The sequence below is a fragment of the Melanotaenia boesemani genome, chromosome 17 (genome assembly GCF_017639745.1).
Source record: "Melanotaenia boesemani isolate fMelBoe1 chromosome 17, fMelBoe1.pri, whole genome shotgun sequence".
NCBI classification, from domain to species: domain Eukaryota; kingdom Metazoa; phylum Chordata; class Actinopteri; order Atheriniformes; family Melanotaeniidae; genus Melanotaenia; species Melanotaenia boesemani.
The window spans coordinates 21,718,378-21,745,863 of record NC_055698.1 but is presented as its reverse complement, the minus strand read 5'-3'; the positions used below and the strand labels follow the sequence as shown (position 1 = coordinate 21,745,863).

The 27,486-nt window shown below is 40.1% G+C and overlaps 1 protein-coding gene across 1 annotated transcript in view; it reads right to left on the bottom strand.

Annotated features, from left to right (window-relative positions):
- Nucleotides 1–2,287: 2,287 nt before the first annotated feature.
- Nucleotides 2,288–27,486, bottom strand: part of LOC121656552 (dolichyl-diphosphooligosaccharide--protein glycosyltransferase subunit STT3B) — a 92,613-nt gene continuing 67,414 nt past the window's right edge. The window contains exons 5-16 of the mRNA XM_042011594.1: nucleotides 27,158–27,257; nucleotides 25,646–25,744; nucleotides 23,091–23,237; nucleotides 20,373–20,421; nucleotides 19,547–19,701; nucleotides 14,596–14,807; nucleotides 11,837–12,024; nucleotides 10,917–11,088; nucleotides 10,209–10,382; nucleotides 7,577–7,690; nucleotides 5,350–5,556; nucleotides 2,288–3,825 (exon numbers count right to left, since the gene is read on the bottom strand). Of these exons, the coding sequence (XP_041867528.1) occupies nucleotides 3,751–3,825; nucleotides 5,350–5,556; nucleotides 7,577–7,690; nucleotides 10,209–10,382; nucleotides 10,917–11,088; nucleotides 11,837–12,024; nucleotides 14,596–14,807; nucleotides 19,547–19,701; nucleotides 20,373–20,421; nucleotides 23,091–23,237; nucleotides 25,646–25,744; nucleotides 27,158–27,257 (1,692 nt within the window). The 3' untranslated portion in view covers nucleotides 2,288–3,750. The remainder of the gene's footprint in view (nucleotides 3,826–5,349; nucleotides 5,557–7,576; nucleotides 7,691–10,208; nucleotides 10,383–10,916; nucleotides 11,089–11,836; nucleotides 12,025–14,595; nucleotides 14,808–19,546; nucleotides 19,702–20,372; nucleotides 20,422–23,090; nucleotides 23,238–25,645; nucleotides 25,745–27,157; nucleotides 27,258–27,486) is intronic.

The window sequence follows — 27,486 nt, the reverse complement described above, 5'->3', positions numbered from 1 at the left end:
AACACCGCCGAAGAACACGAGGCCATTGTATGATCAAGCTCAGAATAATAAAAGCTGAGCTTAAAAGGTGTCAGGGAACACGTTTAAGAGGAAAGCCTTGTGATTGGGGTAACATATCTTTTCTGTTCCACCACCAGACAAAAAGAAACAGTCACCATATGGCTGCCAGCTTTTGCTTTCAAGTGCAGGAAAAGCCGCAGACTCCACATTTTTGCAGATGCACATAACTGTAGCTCCAGACAAGAAATAGACATGAGGGCGACTACTAATTTTTAAATATAAAAAGCAACGTCAAGTAGACACCGTCTAGTCATTTAAGCACCTAAATGTGCATTTTGTTTTCTTTCCCTTTAATGGAACAATATCTGGAATGGAGGCTAAAATCATGGAAACTGATCAGGTGCAGCATGTCATCTTAATGTCACCTGCTTTGAGGTGTTCATCTAAGGGAGAGAGGGAGCACTCCTGCAGGTTTTAGATGTTTCCCTTCTCCGACACACCTGATTCAAAATAAACAGTTCTCTACAGATTAAGCTCTGCCCATATACGTTAATCCAATTCAGGTGTTCTGCAGCAAGAAACATCCAGCAGGGCAGCAACCTTTGAGGACCGACCGTCCATCCCTGATCAAGGTAATCACTGTTTCACGTCAGCAAGAAGCCCAGTTGTTTATCATCATAATAGATAGTTAAAGAAAGGAAGAAAGGGGTGATGTGTTGAAAGAATGCTGCACAAGCCACCATTATATTCATCCAGTGACCTCTCAGAGAGAAAATGCTTATTAAACACCACCCTCACCCGTCTGAGTGTTGAGTCATTCCTCATGCAGATATTAAACCTAAGGCCAAATGCTGCCACCATGTGGTTCAGTTTGCACTCACCTGGGTTAAAATAAATAAATAAAAATCAGACCTGTGGAGGAAAAAACAAATCAAACTGCTTCATCTTGGAATAAAAAAAGGAGAACTTACACTTGTGCTTTCATTAAGGTGTATATTTAAAGATGGCTGAACAGAACATTGTAAAAATGTAAACTTTGGAGATGAGCGGGAACAAGTGGGGGAACTGCATCAACAACAAAAACAGTGTTGAGGACAGATGACACAAACTCAGCAGACGAAGCAACCGTTCCGTCACTCAGAGAAAATGAGAGCAACAAACTGTACATCACATTAAGGCTTAGTCTGAACTCCTCTCATGACAGGAGAAACCAACAGGACACGACAGTTTTAGGCGTTGTGTAACGGAACAGTAACATCATTGCGACGAAGGTCTGAAGCCTCCAACTCAGAGAAAATCAAAAGTAAAGAGAACAAAGTGATTCAGATGCATTTTGAAAAAATAAAAGTTGATAAGAACAAGTCACCTCATGTGAGATGTGACGGAACAAATAAAGCTGCATGATGTTTTAAGTCTTTTGATGTGTCACTTGTGTGATAGAAACAGAAGTTACTGAAGCGTGCACAAAGAGAAACTCCTCCAGTTTTCAGACACGAGGAAACAGTGCAGTGCCCATACAATAAGAAAGGCAGAGCTGCGTCCCAACTTCATACTGCAAAGTGCATCTAAGACCTTTATGTACTCGCTCAGCAACTAGCTTGACCATTATGTGGCTGGTTATCTGATTTAGTTATTGAACTGTGGGTTCAAAGAATTTGAATATCTTATATTTAGCCTTATACATAATAAATCAGTTCCTGGAAAAAATTTAAATTATCCAGGTATACAGGCTAAATGGAAAGTTATTAGTACTTAATCTAATATAAAGGGTTAATCTGTAAAGGGTCTGACAAAAGGAGTGCATCAAGGGAAATGTAGTCTGCTGCTTTCTTTGAGCTAAACTCAGATCATGGGTCAAAAGATAAGAATATCTTAGAGGAGACTGATTTAAAAGCCAGATTAAGTCAATGCACTGGCGTCTTTAAGTATATGACCAGTGACTCCAACTCAAAAAGCAGTAACTTCTCAATAAGTCAAGGATTTCCTCCATCATGTTATTAGCTAAATCATCAGTGTGCTGGTGGTCTGTCTGAAAATAAATCATAACATCAAGTTTGCTCATTTCTGTCCAGTGATGTTTTAGGTATTAATCTCCTGCTCAAGCTCTACCTTCCACAAACTACAAGGCGACGTCACAATGATGTCCCTCCTGAAGACACGCGAAGATCGAAATCTAGCACTTTTTTTTTTTCATTTTTCCTTTTGGGTTATACATTTAAAAGAAAAAAATTGCATTAATTCTACATTAAACAAAACATTTTGTAGGTTAAAACAGCTCATTTTAGGGAATTTTGCTATTTTTTATTTTGGGGATAATTCTTCTAAACAAAAACACCAAATATTTGCTTGCTGTAGGTTTTCAAACAGAATCATCCTCTTTTCTCTGTTTAAAATAATACAAATACATAAAAAAAACAAAAAAAAAAAAAACTATATTTACATAGTAAGTCAATTTAAGATGTTCCAAAGAGCGAAAGTATGCAGTATATAATTGGGACACAGCTCCCAAGAACTTCAAACATATACTTTATTCTTCCTGATCTGTGCGAGGTTACGTTAGGCATCAGTTGGCTTCTCTGTACCTGAACATCAAGATTACCTGCTCACAGTTCAGCTCCAGATATCAACATTTCCAGTATCTGATGCCTCAGTCTGGTCAAAAGAAATAACCTGTGACAGATGCAAGATGAGCCAAAAAAAAAAAAAAAAAAAAGTTAAAATCAGGTGATCATGACCAGAGATGAGGCACTAAGCTTTACACACCTAATCTAAAGAGCTCCCCCGAAGGACGGGAGGCCTAATTTAATATCACTATTTCCTTTACCCCCCCCCCTCAAAAAACACAGTTGCCTGCTTCTGTCTTAAAACCCTAGCAGCAGAAAATGTACAATCTATGCAATCTGTGAAAAAAGTGGGGTGTAAAAATTCACATTCAAATTCACTCTTTCAACAAAATCTCAAGCCCCTCTGTGTAGAATTATTGCATTCGCTGCTCCATTTGCTGTCATACAAAAAGAAGAAAAAGAAAACACAATCACACAAAAAAATTGAGAAAAATCAAAAACTGCATATTTAAAAGTCACCACAACGATCCAATATATTACCATCCTTTTAGAGATTTTCTTTACAGATTCTATTTACATTTTAGGCCAATTTCTTGTAAAATCTATTGGAGGAGGAGGATCAGGGAGCCAGGCAGACAAGAAGGAGATGATGATGACAATGATGATAAAAAAAGGTTAATATTACAGATGGGGTGTGTGTAAACGGTGATGTTCCTTCATACAGCATACTTTTCTCTGTACACGTGTCAGAAACAGTCTTCAGCTTTCGCTCCTGCGTTCCCTCGCTCTCAGCGATGAGTTTGCATGTGCCACGGAGGTCGATGGGTCTTTGGTGCAAAAATGGTCCCGTCATCCCTCGTGTCCCTTTTGCCTGATCCCTGGACTAAGAAGCAGTTAATCAACATATCACAAAAACTTTTTATCAACGCTGAGCCAAGTAGAGCAGCCCTAAGCCTTGCCTCACATTCAAGTACAAAAAGTAAAAAAAAAAAAAAAAAAAAAAGCAAGACGGACGTCGTCAGGATAAAACAGACAATTTCTGGCGCGAGCCAGATATGACACTTCCTCGACACACGGTGGCGCTCTGACAAGAAGCGCTCGAGACCAAGTGCAAGGCAACCGCCCCCCTCTCTTATTCTTCATTGGTTGCTAGAGGTTTCTTAGCGGTGGGTCGAGTTAATCATCGTTACTTTTTTTGGAGTTTCTTGCCCTTCTTAAGTGCAAGCTTGTTCTTGATGTGTCCTCGCTTCCTCTTGGCAGTCTGAGGAACAGACAAGAGAAAAAATGAAAAACTTTCTGTAACTTTAGATTGTCAAAAATAAAAGGACTATGGACTGTAATTACACTGCCTGTCCCATGAGAAAAAGTCATTCTAATATTTAATTGGACCACCTTTGGCTTTCATTACAGCAGCATTCGCTGTGACATCATTTTGATAAACTTCTGTAATGTCGCATATGTTTCCATCCAAAGCTGCATTCATTCAGGGCACTGGGGCAGCAGAGGCTCAGGCGGTAGAGCAGGTCGTTCAATGACTGGAAGGTTGGCCTTCGAATCCCAGTCATTTGATATTGTGCCTTTGGGCACTCTGCTTGTGTACAAATATTTTGAAAGTGACTGGAGAGGCTGTTGGCATGCACTGGCTGCCAGATTTCTGTCAGTCTGCCTCAGGGCAGTGTGTAGCTCACCATCACCAGGTATGAATGAGGAGTGGATGAATAATGGATCCAATTCAAGCGCATTGAGTTCACTGATGAGCGCTATATAAATCTAATCCATTATTATCATTATTTATATTTTTCATTTTTCACCAACTCCTTGTCTTGATGATGGGAGGCTCCGACCACAGTCCAGCACATCCCAAAGATTCTAAGTGGAGTTCAGGTCTGGACTTGTGCGAAAATGATGCCTTATGCTCTCTGAGCCTCTTTCGCAATCCCTGTCCATTGAATTCTGGCATTGTCCTCGTGGAATATACATCAGGGCAGAAAAAATCTAGGCATGATGGCTGCATCAGCTCATCTGCCTCTCTTCTTACCCTGATGTTCCAATCACTCTAAAAAAGGGTAAACCTGGACTCGGACCTCATGATCTTCTTCCATTGTTCCAGAGTCCAATCTTTATGCTCCTAAGCAAACTGAAGCCTTTATTCTGATCAGCCTCATTGAACAAGTGGTTTTCTTATGGCTACACAGCGGTTCAGTCTCCATCCCCGGGTTCCCTTCACATCGTGTGTGTGGACAATGTCTTACTTTCACTTTCAAACATAGCCCTGAGTTTAACTGAAGTTCTTCACACTCCAACCACTTTTAATCCTGGAAGATGACGGTTCGCCACTATTTTTTTTTTAATGCGTTGGACAGTTCTTAACCCAGTTGTAGTAGTTTCAGGATCTCCTCAAATGTTATTTTTGCTTGATGCATGCTTCTGAAACAGATTAACATCTTTGGACAGGCAGTGTATGTACAGACACTAACAAATCCAGTAGGGGGATACATGATCAGAATTAAGATTTAAACTGTAATTTCCAGAAATGATGTCTTCAAGACTAAACTAAATAAATCTGATAAATGACCTGATCCTGCTGTGAAATATTCTGAACTCCAGCATACAGATACAGAGATAAACTGGTCAGGGTGAAGATGAGATATAATGTACAAACACACGTACATCATCTCCTACTGAAAGTCTGACAAAGCCTCTCTAGACTGCACTAAGATCATTGTTATCTAATGAAAACAAACCATCACATAAAACCAGGAGGAAAAAAAGGAATTTCCGTTACCTTTTTGGAGGTGTACTTCTGTTTGGGAACTATGCTGCGGAGCTTGTGGTCCAGCGGCTCTCTGTTGTCCAGGCCCTTCACCTTGTAGATCCTGACCAGCCAGTGCTCCGAGGTGAACGCCTCATCCAGGTGCTTGAACTTGATGTCTTTGTTGCCGATTTCTGCGTTTCGTGTCCGGTCGAAGCCAGGCGGCGTTCTGAAGTCCAGCTGGGTGGGAAGGGGTGGAGAAGGATGATATGTGACTGATTCAACTCTTGTGGTTCTGTGTCAGGGACAAATACGGGTCACTGAAGAGAGCTACATGTGCATCAGGTCTCATGTCTGACATGAAAATGTAGCACATCTACATCTAGAGCTGAACCGCTCTCAAACTTTTATTACATTCACTGTTCCTTCAGTACGTACAGAACTTGGGAAAAAGGCATTTTCTTACAATGCTCCTGATACTTGGAACAAGGTACACGGTACAACAGGACCAGAAGCTGTGCAGCTTCATGAACAATGGAGAACCCATTATTGGATGGCTGTTCATGTTGCTACTGTCTTTTATTTTTAAGTTGCATTTTCTCAGTTACTTGATTATATGAATTGTAATTAACATACTATGTTTTTAACATGTAGATTTTTATGTATTTTTAAAACAGGTCACTCTTGAGAATAAGACCTTGTGTCCTGATTGTATAAATAAAGGTGAAATTAAAAAAGAAGACTTTTGGAAAGAAAAATTAGTTGTTTCTGTCTTTGAGCTGAGATAAGTCACCCAAGTGGTGGTTTTAATTTTCTGTTATCGCTCAGAGTCATAAATTCAGCTGCAGAAATATTAAACTAATTTCTTAGATTAAACAAAAACAAGATGTAAAATCTTAAGGGATGGAAATTGTCTTCTTAGACAACTTAATTTTCAATCTGTTTTAGCCCAAAGCTCCGATTCAAACTGAACTTTAAAGCCTAATAGACTAAAAACAACTGAAACTCAATTATAAAAAGATAAACAGCATGTTTGACAGCACTTGGATAACGCTGCAGTGTCTCCCCTCTGGCAGCAGCTCCATTACATTTCGTCTGAGCCTCTTAACAACCTCTCGAGTCTGTTATTCAGCTCTTAAAACCTACGGCTGCTCGTCCTTCAGACCCGGCTCTGCTCTCACAGCTATAAACCTAGTTTAAACTCCAATAACTGCTTTTTTGTTGCCCATTTTCTTTTCTTTTTAGTTTTTAACCTTCAGTCTCCCTTACTGTACATCTCTGCATCTGTACCTGCTCTCTGATTCAGAAGGCAAAAGTACAAAATATAAGATTACTAAAAGAAAGAAAATATCTGTCACATCATGTCTGAGGATGAAGCTCGTCTAGCATATGGACTTCAGTAATCAGTTCATAAAAATAAAAGTCCACTTTTTACAGCATTGTGAGTAGTATTAGATTGAATTAAATTGATTTAATGGGATTCAATTTAAATTTAAAATCTTTGCCTTTTTTCTGAATCCATGTTTTAGACTGAACTAAATTAATACTTTAATCTTGACAAAAACCTGCAAACAACTTTGCTTCAACTCAGTTTTTATTGCCTTCTCTCTGATGTCCTCTTCAGTCTCTCCTTGCATCATCTTATCTCAGTAAATCTAATCTACTCTGTGGTTTTCTCCCCCGTCTCCTTCCTCCCTCCGACCGTCTTGACCTCAATCTGCGTCCCTGTGGAAGGCGGCTGCACTGAGCCGCTGGCTGAGCTGCATCTACAGCAGGGATGCGAGCACCTGGCAAGAGTTACCTTTGTCAAGGAGCCGTGGCACATTTCAAAGCTTCCGGCAATCCTTCACACATTTTTTGACAGCCGCTCTTCTACCCCCTGCACCCGGTCCCCAAAGCATCTCCTTTAAATCCCCTTCTGCCTGCGCGTCTGCCAGCTCTGCTTTGAAGCTACAGTAACAGGAATCCTACACATTCAGAACTGCTCCTTCTTCCATGCTAAATCTGTGTATTGTAGAAAATACAGTCTTGCTGCTTCTCTCTTTACTGCTGACGACAGCTGCTTGTTAGCTTCAGATCATCTGCCTGGGACATGAATCAGAAATCTGAAAACATCTCTTAGAGGACAGTCAAGGTTGACCCACCCTCACACCAGCAAAAAAATAAAATAAAATAAAATAAAAAATAAACAAAAATAATAATAACAGACCTGCTGAAATGTTTACTAAATTATACTTAAAACCCTTTCTTCCCCTCTCACCTGCATTTCACCAAATCGATAATAGGACATCTTGTACATGAGGCAGTTAAGCAGAGTCGGTGAACCGGCCTTGTCCACTCTGAATTCTCCCTGAGGTGTGAAGTAGTCGCTCTCCTGAAGGAGGAGACAAGTCGGGGGTAAAATAAGGACAGGAATAAGTAGATATTAAAGACATCGACACGTTTCTGCTGTCACTGTTTTATAGAAACTAAAAGAAAAGAAAAAAGGAAATTTGTGTTTGGTTGATCATTTTTCCCGTTTAATAATACCAACGGGTGTTACACATGTTGGAAAGCCTGATTAGTCGTATTTACAAAGAGGTGTGGCTTGTAAGGATCGTGCTTGTAGAATGAGAAACACATTTAGTTGGGCGGAGGTCTGGACCCATGTCACTCGACACTCCCAACATCGACACTCCCAAATTCTCATGGTCCTCTGTAGCCATGTTTACATGGATACATAATTTACTCCAGGGATTAATAAAGTTTTTTTTCATTCATTTAATTTCATTTTATTTATCTGATCATATATTCCAGCCGACATGTTTACAAGGACACTTAATAAAAATTATCTGATTACTCGTGTGTTTATATTGCGTGTCCAAAGTCAGTCGTCAAGGGCTGCTGTCCTTCAGGTTTTCAGTGTTTCCCTCCTTCAACACACCTGACTCAAATTAAATGGATCCAACATGCTATGAAATTCTGCACCAGGAATCATTAATTTGATTCTTGGTTTGTTGGAGCAGGACTGTGGCCAGCGAGAACCGGAGCTGGATATCCCTGGTTTACATGATGGAAAGATTTAATACGGTTGTAAAGCTTTCAAGATGCGCAATGTGTACCAGTTCAGAAGAAGAACATTTATCTTTTTATTTTGAAATTCAGTTTCCAATAAAAATGCATCAGCCAGAGTCCAGATCTATTTTGCAGCTGCCATTTCTCCAAGTCTGCCATGAAACTGGGTCACCAAACCTCTGTGTGGTTCAAGCATGTACAGAAACAACATACACCACAGAAACGCTCAGAATGAGTTTATACATGGTCATTTTTTTCTACTGCTTGGATTGTCAGTTGAGGTGTTTACATGATGCATTTTTATTCTGACTGGACGTTGGATCGAATCAAAAGTGCAGCATGTAAATGCAGCTACTGATGACCCTGGCTCTGTGGGGGAGGGAGCTGTCATCCTGAGGATGGAGTGAGGTTCCAGACTCTAAAGATATGTGATCGCCACTGGCTCCAGAACCTCATACTGAAAAAAGCTGCCTATCATTCTGGTGCCAGTCATACATCTGTGACTGACACACACCTGGAAGCACTAAAATATCAAGAGTTAAAAAAAAAAAAAAAAAAAGAAAATCAACTGGAGACTATTGCAGGGGATTTTAGCACATTTCCACACAGCTACCCACATTTAGCTGTGTTGCTCATTTAACAGAAGGACGATCCTCACTAGTTATCCCTCATTATAAAGATGACTTCTCAGACTTTCCAACAATCTATAAAACAACACCAAACGGTATTATTAACTGGGAGAAATAACCAAACACAAATTTCCTTCATTTTTGTGTTAAGTTTATGTTTGTCAGATATATTTTATGTAGCTTTACGGAGCTGAAAGCAGAATAATAAAAACAAAATAGATAAAAATAAGATAAGAAACAAAGCAGAAAGGCTGTCAAGAAGGGTGACGATGACTCAGTGGTATGGTTGTCTTCCTCAGTGACTGAGTAACACGCCGAAGCAACTGTTTGCTAATCACTGTTTGATGGCAGAGAAATAAACACTGCAAATTTAAAACAAACTGCAAGTTTGTTTTGTGTACCTATCACCCCCAGAGTTTAAAAACGTTTCCACAATCTATTCACACAATTAAGTGTCTAAAAATCATACATGCAACTAACTTCATCTAATTAAATCTGCAGTGTGTGTGTGTGTTCCTATTCACCTGATGTACAAGTAAAGTAAAAATAGACTTAAAGCACATTTAGTACTTCCGTCCTTATTCGAGTATTTGGGTGGGTAAAAGTTGAGCAGATCTCATTCAATTGGTTTTAGTCGGATTGTCCTTTTTAATAAAATGAGGTCAAAGTACAGCCTTTGCTAATAAAGACGATGCTTCTTTGTAAGAGATGCTTTTAAAACTCAAGTGTTAGTTGGTTTTTCCATCAACGCTGATTAAAGCAGACTAGACTAAATATTAGAAAAAGAAAAAAAAAACTGCTTTAAGCAAAAGTGGATATTACAAACTTGATGAAAGCAGAATTTACAGCAGAGCTGCTGAATGTGTTTAATAAATAGCAAAGATGTTTACTTCTTTTTTTTAATTAATTCAGCCAAAATAAGCTTTTTTTTCCACTTTGTTTGAACCAAATTAGTCAAAAAAACAGACGTGCAAGTGGGCTTAAGTTTGTCGGCATGTCACTACAGGCTACGAGCCAGACAAGCACACGGAAAGTTCCAGGTTTATAAAAAGCTGCATCTCAGAATGCCTCAAAGTCATGAAAACCACATCCCATCAGTGCATCACTGTCTTTTGACCTACTTCTTGTCTTGTGCCTCACTTGTGTAAAATTGCATGCTTTATGAATACACCAGACCCCTCCAACAGGAGAAACCACAGCTTCACTTACCCTGATGTCTTTGGGGTGTTCCCCTTCGGCTATCCTCACCATCCACAGGAATTTGTTTATATCGTCGCCCGAGTAGCCGATTACGCCTCCGAAGATGATCAGCACGTAATCCACATCCAGCGACCTCATGATTTGGTAGGCTGCGCTCTCATTGGATGACATGGCTTTCCCAACCTAAGAGCAGCGAACAGATGGGAAGTTATCATTTAATTGGGATTTCCTGTTTCACAAATCGCAGAGCTTCAATACAGCAGTGACAGAAAGAAGACGTATTGAACGGAGATCCATCATGTATTCTCTATAATTACATTTCCTGTAGGGACATGCTGCACAGACAACAGGTAGAAAACAAGACAGAGCAAAGCTACAGGGCTTTCAGAGACTTTACTAAAAGACAAAAAAACATTTGTCTATATCTGGCAGTAGAGAGAAAGTGGGGGGAAAAAAAAATCAAATCCACAAAATCTGACAGCAATTAACTGAAATCCCTCGACTGTAAAATTCTACTGCAAAAGTTTAAACAAACGAGATTTTCTGGCTTGTTGGAAGCATCAGTTTTATACAATGTGGCAATTACACAGAAAAAAAAAAAATCACTGAACTCGCTAATCATCCATCAGCTGAGGAATGAATCATTTGTTTCTCTGCATGCTCAGTCAGGGGTTAAAAAATAAATAAAAATTTAAATAAGAAACGGAGAAGTCTTACCAGTGCTATGTGACTGTTGTTCCATGTGTTATTATCCACTAGCGTGGTCCTGTTGGCCATGCCGGCTATCTGGTAACCGTAGTCCCACCATGACATCACCCGTGCATGCTCATCTGTATTCTGTCTCAGCCAGTAGTAGGCCTCCCTGAAGTCATCGAGGATGTTACGCGTCCTAACAGGCAAATTACAGTTGACAGGTAACAACACTGACAGGTGTGTGTGCGCAGAGGCCGTTAATATTTCTGAATCTGAAGGGCAACAATGGATGAAAAATGTGGTATTTGTGCATAATAAAGTGAGCATTAACAAGCATATCACATTTTCAATATGTCAACAACATACCTCCAGAAAAGATAAAAAACCTCCATCAATTAACAGTTGCTATGGAAACATTTGACATTGGTGTTTGTTTATTTTTTTAATGTATATATATATGTGTGACTGTGTGGGTGTAAATGTGAGAGAGAAAATAGCAGATTGACAGCAGACGCTGCTCGCTTTTTCATAGAACCATTGTAATATCATAAATATATGTATGAGAACTTGTGGTTCTGCCATTTATCCTTTAATATTTCCTCCCTGGTGCTTTAAAAGAATAATTGTGCCTTTCAAAGCATTTCGTAGACGTTATTATATCAGCTTTTTTTTTTTTATTCAAAAGGTGGTTCAGATGATTTCCACAACACACAGAAACTAGGTTAAATAATCAACTCAGAGCGTGCATGTTGACATATAAATATTTCCATAAACCTTATGAAATAAACATACGTTCACACTAACCCACTGCTCTCAGTCCTGCATTCATACATAAGTTTGTGTGGCAATTTAAATGAATGACACTTGTGCACGACGAACCACCACTGGAGACTGAACTCTTGCAGTTATTTAACATCTTATAAAGGCATCTGCAGAGCTCTCACCCGTCATGGTTGTACGACGCCAGCACCACGCTGGGACTGGAGTAGGCGTTGCTGGTGACCCAGGTGCAGTGGACGGCAAACATCATCAGCAGCATTAGCATGAGCATGGTGACTATGGACTTGATGTTTGGACCCAAACCCTCCTCCGCCTTGTCCTGCTCTGACACATGCTTGCGCACCTTGCCAGCCTGCAGGGGGAGACAAATGCTATTACAGCAGACAGGAAACTAACGCTTTCCAGAAATATGAATTATTAAATGGAATCAATTATTAATCCGACTTGATAAGGAAAGTATTTTACAGCATCCAAACTTTTTCAAAATATCTAAAGACACTTTGGAGAGGGGGAGACATGAGACAGCAGCAGCAAACAGATATTAACACCTGCAGTTTCTTCCATTGCAGCTTAAAGCAAGCAAAGACCAACATAATGTGACTTTTGTCACTGATTATATTGCTAAACTGAAACACTCATTATGATCATTACTATCAAAGTATTAACACTAGAATTAACTTTAAACCTGACTGAACTTAAACACACTGATTCCATTAAAGGACTGTCAAATTGTACTTGCTGATATTCATAATGACACTTAGAGCTCCTTGTAAAAGTTCATCACTGCAGTATGTGATAATTGTTTTTTGTCGCTGAGTTGTCTGGATTTGATGAGATGTGTTCGTAATTTATTTGCAGGTTGTACTTTTTTTTTTTAATGTGAAGATCATCATTTTAATTAGGCTTCCCTCTCTTCTTCCTTCTGGCAAACAAGACACAGCAATGACAGGTTGATGATCCTGGAGGAACTGCTTCATAAAAGAGAAATGCTTATGGTCTTACATAATTAAGTTCGCACCGTAAACAATGTATGATGTCATATTTAACTTTATCCGATGATTACACAACAGCCTGCGTAATTAGGTTTTTAGGAGAGCCACACGGTAACGTGATTACAGAAAGGGAAAGAACTACAGCACTTATGGCCCTTTCCCACTAGTACCCACTTTGCCCACCCCGACATCACCCCTCCTGGTTTGTAGGTGTTCCGTCAGGATTTTCCTGGGGTGAGCAGATACATTTTTTAACACCTACCTACTCCGTTTGGGTTATAAAGGTCTGGAGCCGGGTCAAGAAATCGTAGGCCACTATTGGTCCGAATCGGAGTTCATCCCGACGCCGCCATCTTTAAAACCCCCGAAGCCACGACTGTGGATAACAACATTGGCAGCAGCGGCACCAGAAATGGCGTTTCAAAAACAATCACCATGGTCCAACACAGAGGTGAAGAGTCTGTTGTGCTTGTTGGCCAATGAAAAAATCCAGAGCGAGCTGGGCGGCGCCTTCCAGCAGTTGGAGGAGTTAATGGCAACTCACGTTGTTGTTGTTCCATGTATGCCGCAAACAAATGACTTCACGATACTTACTAGCCACCTTGATAAGACGACCCCTCCCACACTGAACCTTAATTTTCATCTATTGTAATGGGAACCATTGAAACAGGGGTGGTGTGATGTCGGCTGAATTAAGGTAGGACTGAGTGGGTACTAGTGGTAAATGGTCCGTATTAATATAGCGCTTTACTGTACCTGGAACGATACCCAAAGCGCTTTACATTATACATCACATTCACACACACATTCACACGCTGATGGCAGAAGCTGCCATGCAAGGTGCTCAACCACGACCCATCAGGAGCAATTAGGGGTTCGGTGTCTTGCCCGAGGACACCTCGACATGAACTCAACTTGGCCGAGGATCGAACCGGCAACCCTCGGGTTACGAGACGACAGCTCTACCCTGCTGAGCCCCCCCCCCCAATTATCTAATGGAAAGGGCCACTAGATGTAATATGCAAAAGTTGTATATTTTGCTTTTAAAGTGGTCTTCAGCAGCAATTCTCCAGACTCCCTAAAGGCCTTTCAAAGATTTTCTTAGGACACTGGCTGCTTTTTTCCCCCATTCATTTTCAGTCCTGATCATTAACAGTTTTTTAGTTTAATACAATTTTAGTTTGTTAAGCCACTGGAAGCTGTGTCCACACATACCTAATGACTTGGCAAAGAACCCATTTAAAATATTATCCTTAGGCTCTAATACTAGCAGCCTGTAGCAAAGAAACGTAATTTGTTTTTAAACTAGGGAAAAAGGTTGTTTGCCAAATGTCACAAAAACTGGACTGAAAATCAGCAGCAACAGGTCTGATGGAGAGATGAATCCTCCCCATCCCCAGCATTATTAAAGCAGTGGGGGATCATTGTGACAGAGAACAGAATAAAAGGCAGCCAGCATCCAAAGTAGAGCTTGGCGGACGGGAGAAGCCTGGAGAGCTATTCCTAAAGACTACTTAAAGAAATTAAAGGGAAAAAAAAAACTGCCTAAGATGAATAAGATTCATTTTAAGAATAAAGGTGTTTATTAATGTGTGTCCTGTAATATATGAAGAAACGAGGGGTGGCTCAGGACTTTTGTACAGTAATGTTGTGCAAAAATCAAAGTAAACTGCTAAAATAACGGCAGTAGCATCAAACAGAGCTGAATCACAGTTTACCCAAACTGTTGTGAAGCGACGAGGGAAGCCGACAAATATGTAAACGATGAATCCAAAACCCCCAAAAGGTGCTGAGAAAGTGTGTGACAGAACTTAGAAAAACATTTCAGCTGCTGGAAATAGATTTTTCTGCCTTTCTTCTTTTCATGTTACACAGTAAGCAGGTGGAGGTGAAGTGAAGCATGTCTGTCTAGTTTTTCCACCCCATCTTGCCTTGTCATAGAGATTCCCAGAATTCCTTTTGTCGTCCTCGTCGCTGCTGTCTTCAGCTGGAGGTTTCTCCCTCTTTGTGTCGTCTCCCATGTAATGCTCAAAGACGCTGGAGAAAGCCACGGCCGACAGCATGCACACCACCGGAGTCAGCGTCAGCATCAGCCGCACCATCACGCCGGCAAAATAGACCGCACTGATGGCGTACAGGGCCACTGGAAGGGAGAGGGGAAAAGAAGGTGGTGGGTGAGCAGGATGCACTGTAAGCAGTTGATGACAGAGGGAAAAGAAAGCAGACAAAAGGTCAGACAAGTAGAAAAACCACACAAATATAAAAGAGAGACAGTGAGTGAGTCAGTGTGCTGGAAGGAGACAAAATCAAAAAGGGAGAAATTGAGTTGTCAAAGTAAGACGGTATAATGACTCTTTTGCTAGTTTTGCAGAACGCTTAATGGGGAGAACAGTAGATGCTCCTTGTCCTTGAAAAAGGCCGACCCTGCTCAACAGGTGCACGACTAATCAATATCTGTAATAGGCTAATTAAGTCTGAGATAGAGACAGATTGCAATGACTCTTGTTAGCATGCAGAAGTTCTCTGTCCTTGTTTGAGGCTGTTTCTCTGCAAACAAAGGTTTTGTGAAAAAGCTCTGCCAATTTTTTTTTTTTTTAAGCCTCAAAGCTTTTAATACTCAGACGCTGAAGATGCTGAACCGATGCAGCTCCATCATGGTCATCATCATCATCATCAACTCTTGTATATCCACACAATCCATATCACAATGCTAAACCAAAGCATTTTTATTAAGGCCATCAAAAATAACGCATTAACGGTGGTAACTAATTTATGTAATTAATTGCTTTTATATTTTTAACGCAATTAACGCATGCACAGCACAACAAGCCCAATACATTTGTCATTTCTCCGTTTTGATGGTGGGACATGGAGACATCTAGAGGCAAGACTGAAAAGATGAGCCTGATGACTCTATGGATGGATTTGAGAATAAAAAGAACACTGATGGAACAACACATGGGCATCACACCTGTGGAGGATGACAGTGTCTTAACAGCAACACTTCTCTTGTTGAAAGGGTTCCACAGGTGAGGAGGAGAAATCTAAAGTTCATGGTTCATACCAGCCCATATTTACTCCAAAGTATTGTTTTTGGCAGGACCCTTCTCTAACACAGTAGCTGACAGGTGGTAGAAAGGATTTATACTTCAGCTATGCAGGGGCGGGTCTAGAAAAGTTTTGAAGAAGAGCCAGAGAGGAGCGCTGGCCAGGAAAAGGGGGGGACAAATGAGACCTTTGGGTTCTTAGCCAGATCATCAGTTTTATTCGAGTTTCTTCATCAATATCAGTTGTTCAACTTCATTTGTCAACATCTGGTGGTTTCATGACAGATATTACCACCATGTGATAATGTGTAGCTGGTTGGTGAGATGATGCTGGATGAATTATCCATTATGATCTAGAATAGGGCTGCAACTAATGACTATTCTGATGGTCGATTAGTCACGACTATTAAAACGACTAGTCGACCAATCGGAGTTTGTATCTCATAATTATTAAATGGATCTTATATCACCTTTAGCTTTGAAATCTTGCTTGTTATGCAAGTCCGACGTTCCCCCTCTTTAAATGTTCGAGCATTGCAAGTACTTCCGTGGTACGCAAGGTCCCCCTTACAAATCTGACATGTATTAAATTTAATTTATGTTTAACGTGAAGTTATTTCAGACTTTTGAAGTCCTCTGCCGCCATATTTTCCCTGTGCGGACTTTATAGCGCATGTGCAACGCTCAGCATAGATAAAAAAAGAAGACGATGTCTCACTCTGTAGTTTTTTTTTTTTTTTGCACGTGTGCATTGAGCAACTCTCAGCAGCGATAGCGAAGAAGATGATGTCTCACTCAGTAGGGTTTTTTTTCTGCCGACAATAGCCAATGGGTAATTGACTAATCGTTGCAGCCCTAATCTAGAACAGTAGAATGATGCAAAACAACATATACATTACATGCTGCATTTACTGACCCTTGGGTATCTGATGTTTACCCAAGGGAAGGTCAGTTAACACTAAATATTTGTTTGCATTGACTTGCAGTAAAAACGGGCAAACTTCAGGCATAGTCGCAAATAGTGATTAATCATGATTAATCACAATTCATTTGTAAACAGCCCTAATTTTTTACATTTTGTTTCTTTAAACACAACAAAAGAAGTCATGTAATTTGATCCTAGATCAGTGGTTTCCAACCTCTGGTATATGTCGCTGTAAAGGGGGGAATCAAAGATCACAGTAGGTGCTATAAACCTTTGATCTTTAGAGGCTGTAAAAAATGGGATTTACATAAGTACAAAATCCAAACACATTTAATAGGCTTACAAAAGTCTGCATGAGGTTTCAATGCATAACAGGTTGCTGTGATACACAGAGGTGATATGTTGGTTTTGTGGAAATGGAGAAAAAAAAAAGCTAACAAGTGAATCTACAACTCTGCAAAAAAAAAAATCACGTGACTCAGCTGTGCAGGTAAATGAGCAAGCAAACAGCCACCAGCCAGCAGCACACACACCATCAACTGGTAATGAGTGTGGACCACAATATCAGATGGGACGACTCAGTGGTTAACTGTGTGATATCAAAACCGTCATCCTGCTGTCACCCTCTAAATGCAAGGCTTGAAAACGGCCTGAATCTTCATAAATAATGAAGATTAAGTGGTTTTTGGTTGATTAAAAACATTTGTTAAAAAATTTATTAAACAAATTGTCAAACTGCAAATTCGAATTAACCGATAAAATACTTTAGGTGTTTCAGATGTTCCAACTTCCAGTCTAGACAAATCCTTTTTCACCTTTAAGCTTCACCCTTTCTTTTTGTTAGTTTTTTTCCCTTCTTTCTTTCTTTCTCTTCTTTGAAAAGCCCAATCAGGGATAAGAGGTGGGAATTAGCTTAATGCTATATACTCTCTAATGAATGAATGAATGGTGTTATTTTCCTATTCAGCACTACTTACCCGTTGGGGGCAGCCGTTAACACTGTTCATAATGAGAAGAAAAAAAGCTCCAATATCTCTTCCCATGCCAAAGCTGTACAATCTGAAATGGCCTGTTTTTTATGGTATTAAAAGGAGACTTATTGGCCTGGAAAAGGGTGCCAACAGAGGTTTGAACATTTTTCTTTCAACGTGACTGCACATGCTTGAGTGCCCATGTGGCCTTGGCAGCAGGGAGGAGGGCACAGCTTACAAATGGAAAGTCTTCGAGGAAAGAGGTTGGTAACCTCTGTCATAGATCACCACAACAGAATAAGCAATTAAAAATCTATCCTGGCTAAAGTGACATAATGAATCAGTTGTAATGTTGGAAGAGCTATTTCATGAACCACTGGCTATGAAAGTAGAAGTCCTATTTATTTTCTCCACACAGAATATTAGGTGACAGAGTTGGAGCACTTTCAAGCTTTGGATTTATCTCTCCAGGTTGAATGTTTTATAAGCAAGTTAGAAAAATCTGCCTTCTTGAGTGAAACATGGAAGCTTGCGTTCATAGTTCTGACATGTGACACTGACACAGCTGGCAGGAGTCAAACAGAGCTGGGATGGACTTAAAAACATTTACTTTCTTTTCCACTGTACAAAGATTTTAAGAGTGTTTTGGGAGAAATGTTTTATGTATGTAAGGGAGTTATTCTCCATAAATGAAAAGGATTCTGTTCTTGAGCAGATCAGGCTTCTTTCTTCTTCACTTTAATCTCCATCACAGTGCAGCACATTTATGTATAATCTGCTACCAGATGGCTCGGTAAGCCTAAAAAAGAACAAGCAGCTGCGTCACACATTCTTATTATTAAACAATCAGCAGATCATCCTTAAGCTGTCAGCCTTTATTTCTTACCTTTTAAACTAAATAAAGCTCTCAGTTAAATGACTGAGCAGCAATGATGACAGCAAATTTACAAAAGGTGGTAGAGCAAATGTGCTGTCTGATGAAAGCTGGATTTTTTTTTAACATGGATGCTTTTAAACTTCAAACAAAAAATAACTTGTGACTGTGCAAAAAAAAAAAACAACTGAATTGACCTGAATTTCAGATTGTTTAACAACAATCTATAAATATATAGACATGGCAATAATGTCAAAGTTTACAAGAAATCCATTCAGTACCTGTTGAGATATTTTAGTCTGAAGCATAGTGGTGGAATGAGTCACACCTTTTAAAAAGAAGAAGAAAAAAGTTGCAATTTAACTGGTGGAAACAAGAAATCTTAAAGACCATTTTAAATCTCAGAGACTTGTGTTTCTCAGTTTACAAATACTGGGGACATCTCAGTTTGCAGCTCTTTCTCCGTCCATTCATCCTTTACTGCTGATCCGAGGTTGGGTCATGGGGGCAGCAGCTTAAGGAGAAGCCCAGACTTCTCTCTTTCTGGCAACTACTTCTCGCTCATCCCAGGAAATCCGGAGGCATTCCCAAGCCAGGTGAGAGACATACTCCCTCAAATGTGCCCTGGGTCTTCCCCATGTCCTCCTAACCTGAGGAGGCCTGAGCAACTTCATCTGACTCATGTGATGTGACTCTACTCTGAGCATCTCCTGGATGACCAAACTCTAAGAGAAACCCCAGACAACTGGAGGAGGAAACTCATTTTGACTGCTTGTATCCACGACTTCTTTATTTCGGTCACTTTCCACAGCTCATGACCAGAGGTGACAGTAGGAACGTAGATCAACCGTGGACACCGCACTGATACACCTGTGTATCTCCTGCTCCATTCTTCCCATACTCACAAACACAACCAGTCCACTTGGGGCAAAATCACATTCCTAACTCGGAGAGGTCAGTCCACCCTTTTCCTGCTAAGAACCATGGTCTCAGATTTGGAGGTCAGCTCTTTCTCAAAGTGTTAATAAGGTTTTTGATGTGTACATTGAGTCAATATTTTCCTACCAAACACGCGCTCGTCGTTGATGTTCTTGATGCAGAACCAGAGACCAGCAGGGAAGGTGCAGACCAGGATGTGGAGGTCAAAGAAAAAGGAAACCCACGTGGTCGGCTGGTGCTCCGAAACAGATGCTATGATGGGGATGTGGATCTTGGCATAGCTGTGGACGGAGAAAGGATGGTGGGAGGAAGAAAAGATGTGCAGGCTGTAAATCATGTTCAGCACTCTGGGAGTGTTGAGACAAATTTTACAAAAGATTTTCTAATTAACAGGAATTATGAGGCTCAAGGAATTTTTTTTTTTCCTTTTGCTCCTGCGTGTACTAAAACTCAACAAATAAAGCAGTACAGATGAGTAATGCTTCTGAATTGTGCATTAAATCTTTATTTATGAAAAGCTTTTACACAGTTTTTTTATACACTTCAAAAATGACTATCGAGTGTTTTGTTTTTACAGCTGGAAAAGAGAAAATGGCACATTTAGGAATTAGTATCGGCCCCCAAAGGAGGAAAAAAAGAGAAAAAAAAAGCTAAACAGAAAAAAACAAAACACTATTCTGCTTGGATCAGCAAACCTGAGTGAGGTGTGTGTGTGTGTTCTTGTGTGGGTGGTTTAGGGGGTGTTGATTGGGTGTGCTGTAATATCATTCATGCTACAGTATATTTGGAGCATGCAGGGTGCCTGCCGCACTGTTCCAACACCGCCTGTGCTGTAATGCTTCCCCCTCTGGGATGCTGCGGGTTGGGTTTATAGCCATCTCAGAAAACACACACATGCGTTCGATTGAACAAGTGTTCCAATTGACAGAGTGTGAAGGTCAGCAGAGCTTACCCTGTGTCCCAGAGTGAGTAGAAGCGACCACTCCATGGAGCAATGTATCCTAGAGACAGAGAAGACAATCAATGAAGGAAATGTTCATTCTTTTTATACTTTTTATTCACATGCAGGAAATTTGTTGGATTGTAAGCCATCACTTTTATGTCTGAGTTGGATTAGACTGTTGTTTGCATGCATGCATCTTTGCAAAGAATACATGCTTAAGAAACAGTCTACTTGCAAAACTGAGGTTTTATCACAAACCTTCCAACCCTCACTCGTATGTTGCACACTCAGATTGGATGGTTTGATCTATTCTCCAGTGCTCTTAAACTCATATTTTTATATGCAAATCTTTTCCAGGTCTGCTTCCACCCCAATTCCAGAGCTGCATCACTCAAAAGCAAACAGAAAGTTACAGTCTTTTCTTTAAGTATTCTGCTCCCTCTGCTTGGAAACAGAAAAAGCTAAAACTGAAGGAGCTAGTTTCACTGAAAAAGAAAATACTATTATTGCTCCACTTCCAATGACTGAGGACTTTTTTAGGTAAGTAGATGGTCTTTATTTATCATGCATGTTTTTGTCTCTGTAGTTATCTCTCCATTCTGGATCTATATTGTTTTATATAAATCATATACGCACTGTTGTGTTAATGAGTGTACATAAAGTTGCTGTCCATCTTAGCAAGGCCACTCGCAAATAAGACTGTTAATCTCAAGAGTTCAAACTTTCTGGCTAAATTAAGCTATCTTAATAAATCTGTGCAAACTTTGCATAAATAAAATGGAAATGATAGTGAACATACAGGCAAGCAAAGACAGCCTGAGAATATTACAGTTGGTAAGCTATCAGAAATTAATAAAATGCAATCACAGCTGTAACTCAGTCCGGTATACACAGAAAGGATGCACAGACTTATAACTGCATTTGCTAGTTAAAAAAGCTAAAACAAAATGGCTTTAAAATAAAAAAATAAAAACTTAAGCTCCTTTAAAATGTAATCCAGGAACTGAAGATTTTTCCAGCAACTGGAGTTTTTTTTAGACTGAAAGGAACGTTGATGAAGATCGTGTCAATGCTGAAAATATATTTTATTGATGCTACATAATTAGCAGAATTGACTTGTTTGCAAATGTAACTGAGACCATTTAAGCTGCAAATTAGGCTGCACGGGGCAATTTATGCGTGCATGCAAATGCATTTTTTTTGGTAAGGCTTTGATCTGGAATACATTTAAGCTTTGTTTCCTCGGGGCTCTTACAGCCGCTTGCAAAAAGCCTCACTAGTAGACAACACTGCTGCTTTCCATAAACGCTACATTTCCTGGCATATTTGCACAGACACGTCACTTTTTGAAAAAATATGGAGATCTCTTTAAATAAGTTAGAAACAATCAACCGGAGCAGGCAAAAAAAAAGAAAAAAGAGAAAAACAGCAGCTGTGAAATAAAGATATTCTGAGGGGTGATTAATAGGATGACACCGATTCAGCCGGTCGATTCTTGGCTCTGTGGTAAAGTTACAGAAGAGAACCAGTCGGCTCCTGTGTTTTACAGACTCTGAGATCAAAGTCTGATGGAGCAGAGTGAGTCGAGCAAAACTGGCACATCCGTTGCAGAGTCCCATCGCTCCTTTCAGATGGCAGCCTGAACCCAACGACTGCCAGATGAAGTCTGTATCTTTTCAATTAACTAAACGTCTGAGTCAATGTTCCACCAACTCTTTGCACTCTTTACACTACAGCATTTCAAAGATTTAGAGCAGCAGACTGTTAATTTTAAACATTACACAAAATTTGCTCATATAATACCTAAGAGGATGTCCCTTCTTCCAGTTTGCTGAAATGAGTCCCTGTAATATGAAATGATGATAGTAAGTCTTTAAAACTTATATTTGTGCAAGACTCTGGGCTTTAATGGAAATTTTAAGCTTTCTGCAACCTTAAAATAAGTCAAGCAGCTCAAACTGTGGAGTGAAATTTGAACTATTCTGCAGAAGAGAAGTAAAAATCAATAAACTAAGACGGGGAAACTTTAGAAACTGAAACCCTCAGCCAGTTTGTATCATGGCCACAAAACAGGCTGAAGACTATGGAGAAAAACACTAACAAGAGCAAAGTTCAAGCAGCTCTCTGCACGTGCAAAAACATGTATACTAGATGACAAAAAGGCACTTGATGGAGCAAAATCCTCCACCAACGCTCAAGAGATCTCGCCAACATGCAAAGCTGCTCTATCCATATCAGTTTCTATTTGTTTATAATTCCCCTTTCCAAGTTTAATTTTAAAACAAACAGAGCGCTGATTAGCAGCCCACCGGGGAGGCCTGAAGGTCAGCCTATCAGGGGAGAGTGGATGACTATGTTGCAACGTTTGGCTAAAAAAAAGTAGACAAGATGTAAAACAGATGAAATCCCAGATCTGGCTTGCCATTAACCATTAAAACTCCAAACCATTTTTGGCTGTTTTTAGTCTGCCACGTTTTTTTTTTGTTGTTGTTCTTTTTATGTAAACATGCATGTAGAACTTCTGAGCTTTTGAAACACAGTCAACATACAGGCATTTTTTTTTTTTTTGTCAGATTACAAGGCCAAAATTAAAAGTTTGCAATTACGAAAACGTGGTAAATAATTGTTGGATGGTTGGATGAATTAATGGATCATATCATAGCAGAGCTACATCTGTTACCGTTACACTGCTTTTAGAAATGTAAGGCTGCACTTGGAGATACAAACCTGTGTATGTGAGATAGATAACTGTGAGGAAGACTACACCGGCAGCAAGAGAGACTCCAAGGAAGAAGAGCGTCTGGAACTCCTGTCGGGTCAGCCTGTCCTTCAGGTACTGCAGGAAGGCGTAGGCTTGGAGAAGTGCAAACACACCTGAGAAAAAGACAGACATAAAAGATTGAACAAACACACAAAGGAAACTCAGACTGAATGTTTGAGGAGGCCATTGTTTGATGCCGCCTCCTGCAGGGTACAAAGCAGCTTTGTGCTGTTGAGAAACACTGTTGTCGTTTTGGTAGAATTCCCCACAAAGCATTCCACAACATCCCTGTTGGCTATTCAGGCAGATGTGAATGAAAAATACCGCAGGACAAAATATTTCAAATGCATGAGGCGAGATTTGTGTAAATAAACCCTCCTCGTCCCCTTTCTCATCTTTTTTCTGAGCTCAGTCGGTCACACTTCCTTTCTCCTTGTCTTTGCTCTGCTACTTTCTCTGGGCTGTTTTCTTCAGTGTAGCTCTCTGCTTGTCTGCTTAATTGAAAATAAAAAAACTGAAACAAGCAAGAGAGACTTGGTTTCTTCCTTTTTCATCACCTACCAGTCTTTCTCAAACCTTGTGTGAAATCTCCCTACTCCTCTATGAGTCGACCACCACCTGCAGAGGGTCTCACCCATCTCCAAGGTTAAGTCCCTGCCTGTCTCCTGGAGAGCAGCGGTGGTGCTAACATGCTTGCCAGTCTACGCTGCTTTCCTGCCTAAAGGGGCTGACATCTTAACGGCACCGACAGGTCCATGCCTCTGTCACTCTCTTCACGTCTCCCACTGTGCTCTGTAAATGTTACCACCAGATGTTCTGGGCAGCTGTTAACCTGACAACACTACAATGTGCTTGGCTTGCTGAGAGAGTGAGCAGTAAAAACCAAGTTGTAGATGTTATTTGGAAGTGTATTCAAGTCCTTAAAAAAACAAAAAAGAGGAAATGGGGACACTTCAGTGTACACCTGCTGCAGTGTTATGCAAAGTCTCTAGAAAAGAAAAAAAAAATGAAAGAAGGAAAGAAAAGGCTTTGCTCGGCTTTCAACTGGAAATGGATGCAAGAATTAAGCACTTACACACACTCTCATGTTGGCTGTCAGGCAGCAAAGGTGAAACTCTGCAAGCTTTGAACAGTAAACTTACCACAAGCCAAAATTAAAAGGTGGCATTTTTTTGTTTTTTTATACATCGCAGCTCAGACACAGAATGTGACTACAGCTGTCATTTCTGTTACAGCCAATCAATTTTTAAATCTGCATCAAGCAGGAATGTAATTACACCTCTAATTGCACCTCTACGACGGCGGTTTCCTCCGTGTCAGGACAAGTTTGATTTAGGGATGTTAGCATTGATAGGCTGATATCTGCCTGTCAAAATATAGGACTCAAAACTTTTTTAAATACTGCACCACCTACAACACCACTATGATAATGGAAAACATGCAATTTGTTTTCACTTCTGAACATTTTAGGCAATGAAGTTATATCAGAAACTAGCCCTGGGTATGTCATGATGATGCTGCTGCTAACTGAAGGTCAGTAAATGTACATAAACATTAGGACATTTTATTTTGTTTACACAGGTTAATTGACAATGTTAAAATACATTCATTCTATTGGTATCAAACATTTATAAGCTTTTGCATTTTAACCTTTATTAAATTTTCTTATTTGCTGAGCAAAAAGAGGCACTCTGGCATGCAGCTTTATCACATACAAGAAGTCCTGACTGGCCTGTACCAAACATCTCCATCGGGAGGAGATAATTAATGAGTTGACTTTAAATATGTGATAGCCTGGCGACCTGTACAGAGTGGACCCTGCCTCTCACCTGCTAATAGCTGGGACAGGCTCCAGCTCCCCACAACCCTGAATTGGACTAAGTGGTAAAGAAAATGAACAATGTACGAAGGGCTCTTTATTTACCTAAACTTGTTTGATTACTGTTACTTTTAAGTAACTGTTGAACTGACTACTGGGTTTTGATTCTATGTTTATATTATTTTAAAGTCTTTTTTTCCCCTTGTGTGTATGACTGGCTGCAAGTGTTGGCTCCAAATTGCAATTGAGCACCAGTGAAGAAATGCTCAAAATAGACACAGAACAGCAAAAATGAAAAAAGTTATTAAAAATTTTGAGTTTTGTCTTCTTTCACTGGTTAGTTACTAATCGTAATAACAACACTTATTTTTGCTGTAGTGTAGAAATAAACTATTCCACCGTAATCTGTGCTTCATACTCAATATTAATAGACAAGGCCAACATTAAACCGGCTCTGAGTAGATGAGAACACCACCGCTTGGTTCCCTGAGTAAAAAAACAGGTGCATGTTGCTGCTTGTGCATTTAAATATTTGTGACGTTTCATTATGAATGACTTATGACTTGAAACACAGGTAGCTACGCTGTCCCAAAATTTGCTGACTTTATAATAAGATGGAAAAACATTTGTGCATAATTTTCCAGAAGGGAACCTGTTCTTTCAGGAAGATGAACAACCGCAGGTAGAGAGGGAGGAACTTACCTGCAGCAGCCATGTGCTCGCTGGTCCTGATTGGCTGGAAACCGACAAAAGGGACCTGCATCGACAGTATGAGCCCAACAATGTAGAAAGTGCTGTATGCTGTGGAGAGAGACAAAATAAAAGAGAAAAAGGGAAACTATAAGACATTCCAGTAAAAAAAAGTCTCACTAAGAGAAATCGACTTTGAAAGAAGTGTTTAAAGTCTATTGATTTCTACTGCCGTAGCTCAGGGGGAGCAAATACAAAATAGCCAATCTAATGCCATTTACAGAGAAAATGGGAGTTGGCTCGGCACAGTGTGGCGGGGAGGCCTGGGGTGTGACAACGCTGTCGAGAATGGTCCGACCCCCACCTTTGCGGCTTGGGGGAACCAATTCGCAGACACACCAGCTTAATTAAGATTTCATACTCTTCCTGAAGAGTGTGCCTCGTTTTTGAAGTAGTTGTGACCGCCCTCAGCAATCTCTTTTTCACACATCTGCTATTGACTCAAGGCAGAGAAAGATGAAATGTGAGAGGAACACAGACTGTGAGGTATTTTATTAAATTAGGAGTTTCTTTTTTATGTCTACCTTATTTGAGACAGACACCCATCTCCTAGAAAAAGATCTAGGACCTGAACTGAGGAACGAAAGTGTGAATTTACCAACAACTAATTGTCTGTCTTTCATTTGCAATTAAGAATTGCATAAGGTTTGTGAATGATGCTCAGGCTGCAGATATCCTTGAGAAACAGTGAAAACAGAGGAAGATTTCCACCTTAACCAACAGTCAAGATTTATCAGAGAATTTCAGCTTTTGAAGAATTGTTTGGAGATGGAGCAAAAGTATGTCAAAGGCCTCTCACTGTGAAGAGGCCATAATGCATTTCAAAGCTTTCAAAGACTATGCTTTGTCAGTACAATATCTAATCATGCATAAATGATACTTGACATTGTACAGTTTATCTCAACCATGACAGAAGTGCCTGCTGCGAGCATGGCTAAGCCGATGGCTAATGTGTGGAAAGGTCTGGAGCATTGAGCTTGACTCCTGTGAGCCGGCGGATAAGATGCTAGAGCTGTTGTGTGCTCTGTGGAACTGGGAGGTTAATGATAATAACAAGCCTACCTCTTCAAAAAGGGTCCTGCTTCTGTTGAAGAGAAGCAACTAAAGCAGTGCTCTGCAGTATTTGCAAAACAACAAAAAAGCAGTAAAAAGGATCAGGCAGCAGGTGGCTGAATTTACTGTTAAGTATTGCGTGGGTGTGTGGACGTCTGCAGCGCTGCTGATGAAATGCTAACGGATGTCAGATGAGAAATGGCCTGACTGGGCACTGCAGCTCGTTTCAGGGTCAAATGCTTGGGCAACAATATTTGCACATGCATGAGAAGGTGGTGGTTTATCTGTTTGATGCATACATCTCTGCTCCACTGAGAGAGAAACTAAAAACAATGCCAGCCTCCATTGTGGCTACTCTGTGTGGGGGTGTTTGGTTTTAACTGCTTGTGCATTGTTTTGTGTGCAACTTACCAATATAGACTCTTCTGCTGTAGCGTTGCATTAGCAGCAGCACAAACACATGTAGAGGAATCAGGTTGATAATAAACACATAACCTCCCCATGCGGACACCTAAAAGACACATAAATACAGAGAAATGTCAACAAATATACGACCAAAACTATCAGCTATTTTACTTTGATTTTGCTGAGTGGAAGCTGTAATGTTAAACTACTTTAAACTGGTTTGTTTTGTATAGACACTTCCCTTCATCTCACCTGTAAATGTCACAAAGGTATAGAAAGATGGTGGAAAAAAATTTATAGTTAGGAAAAGAAGACAAAGACCAACAACAATCTAA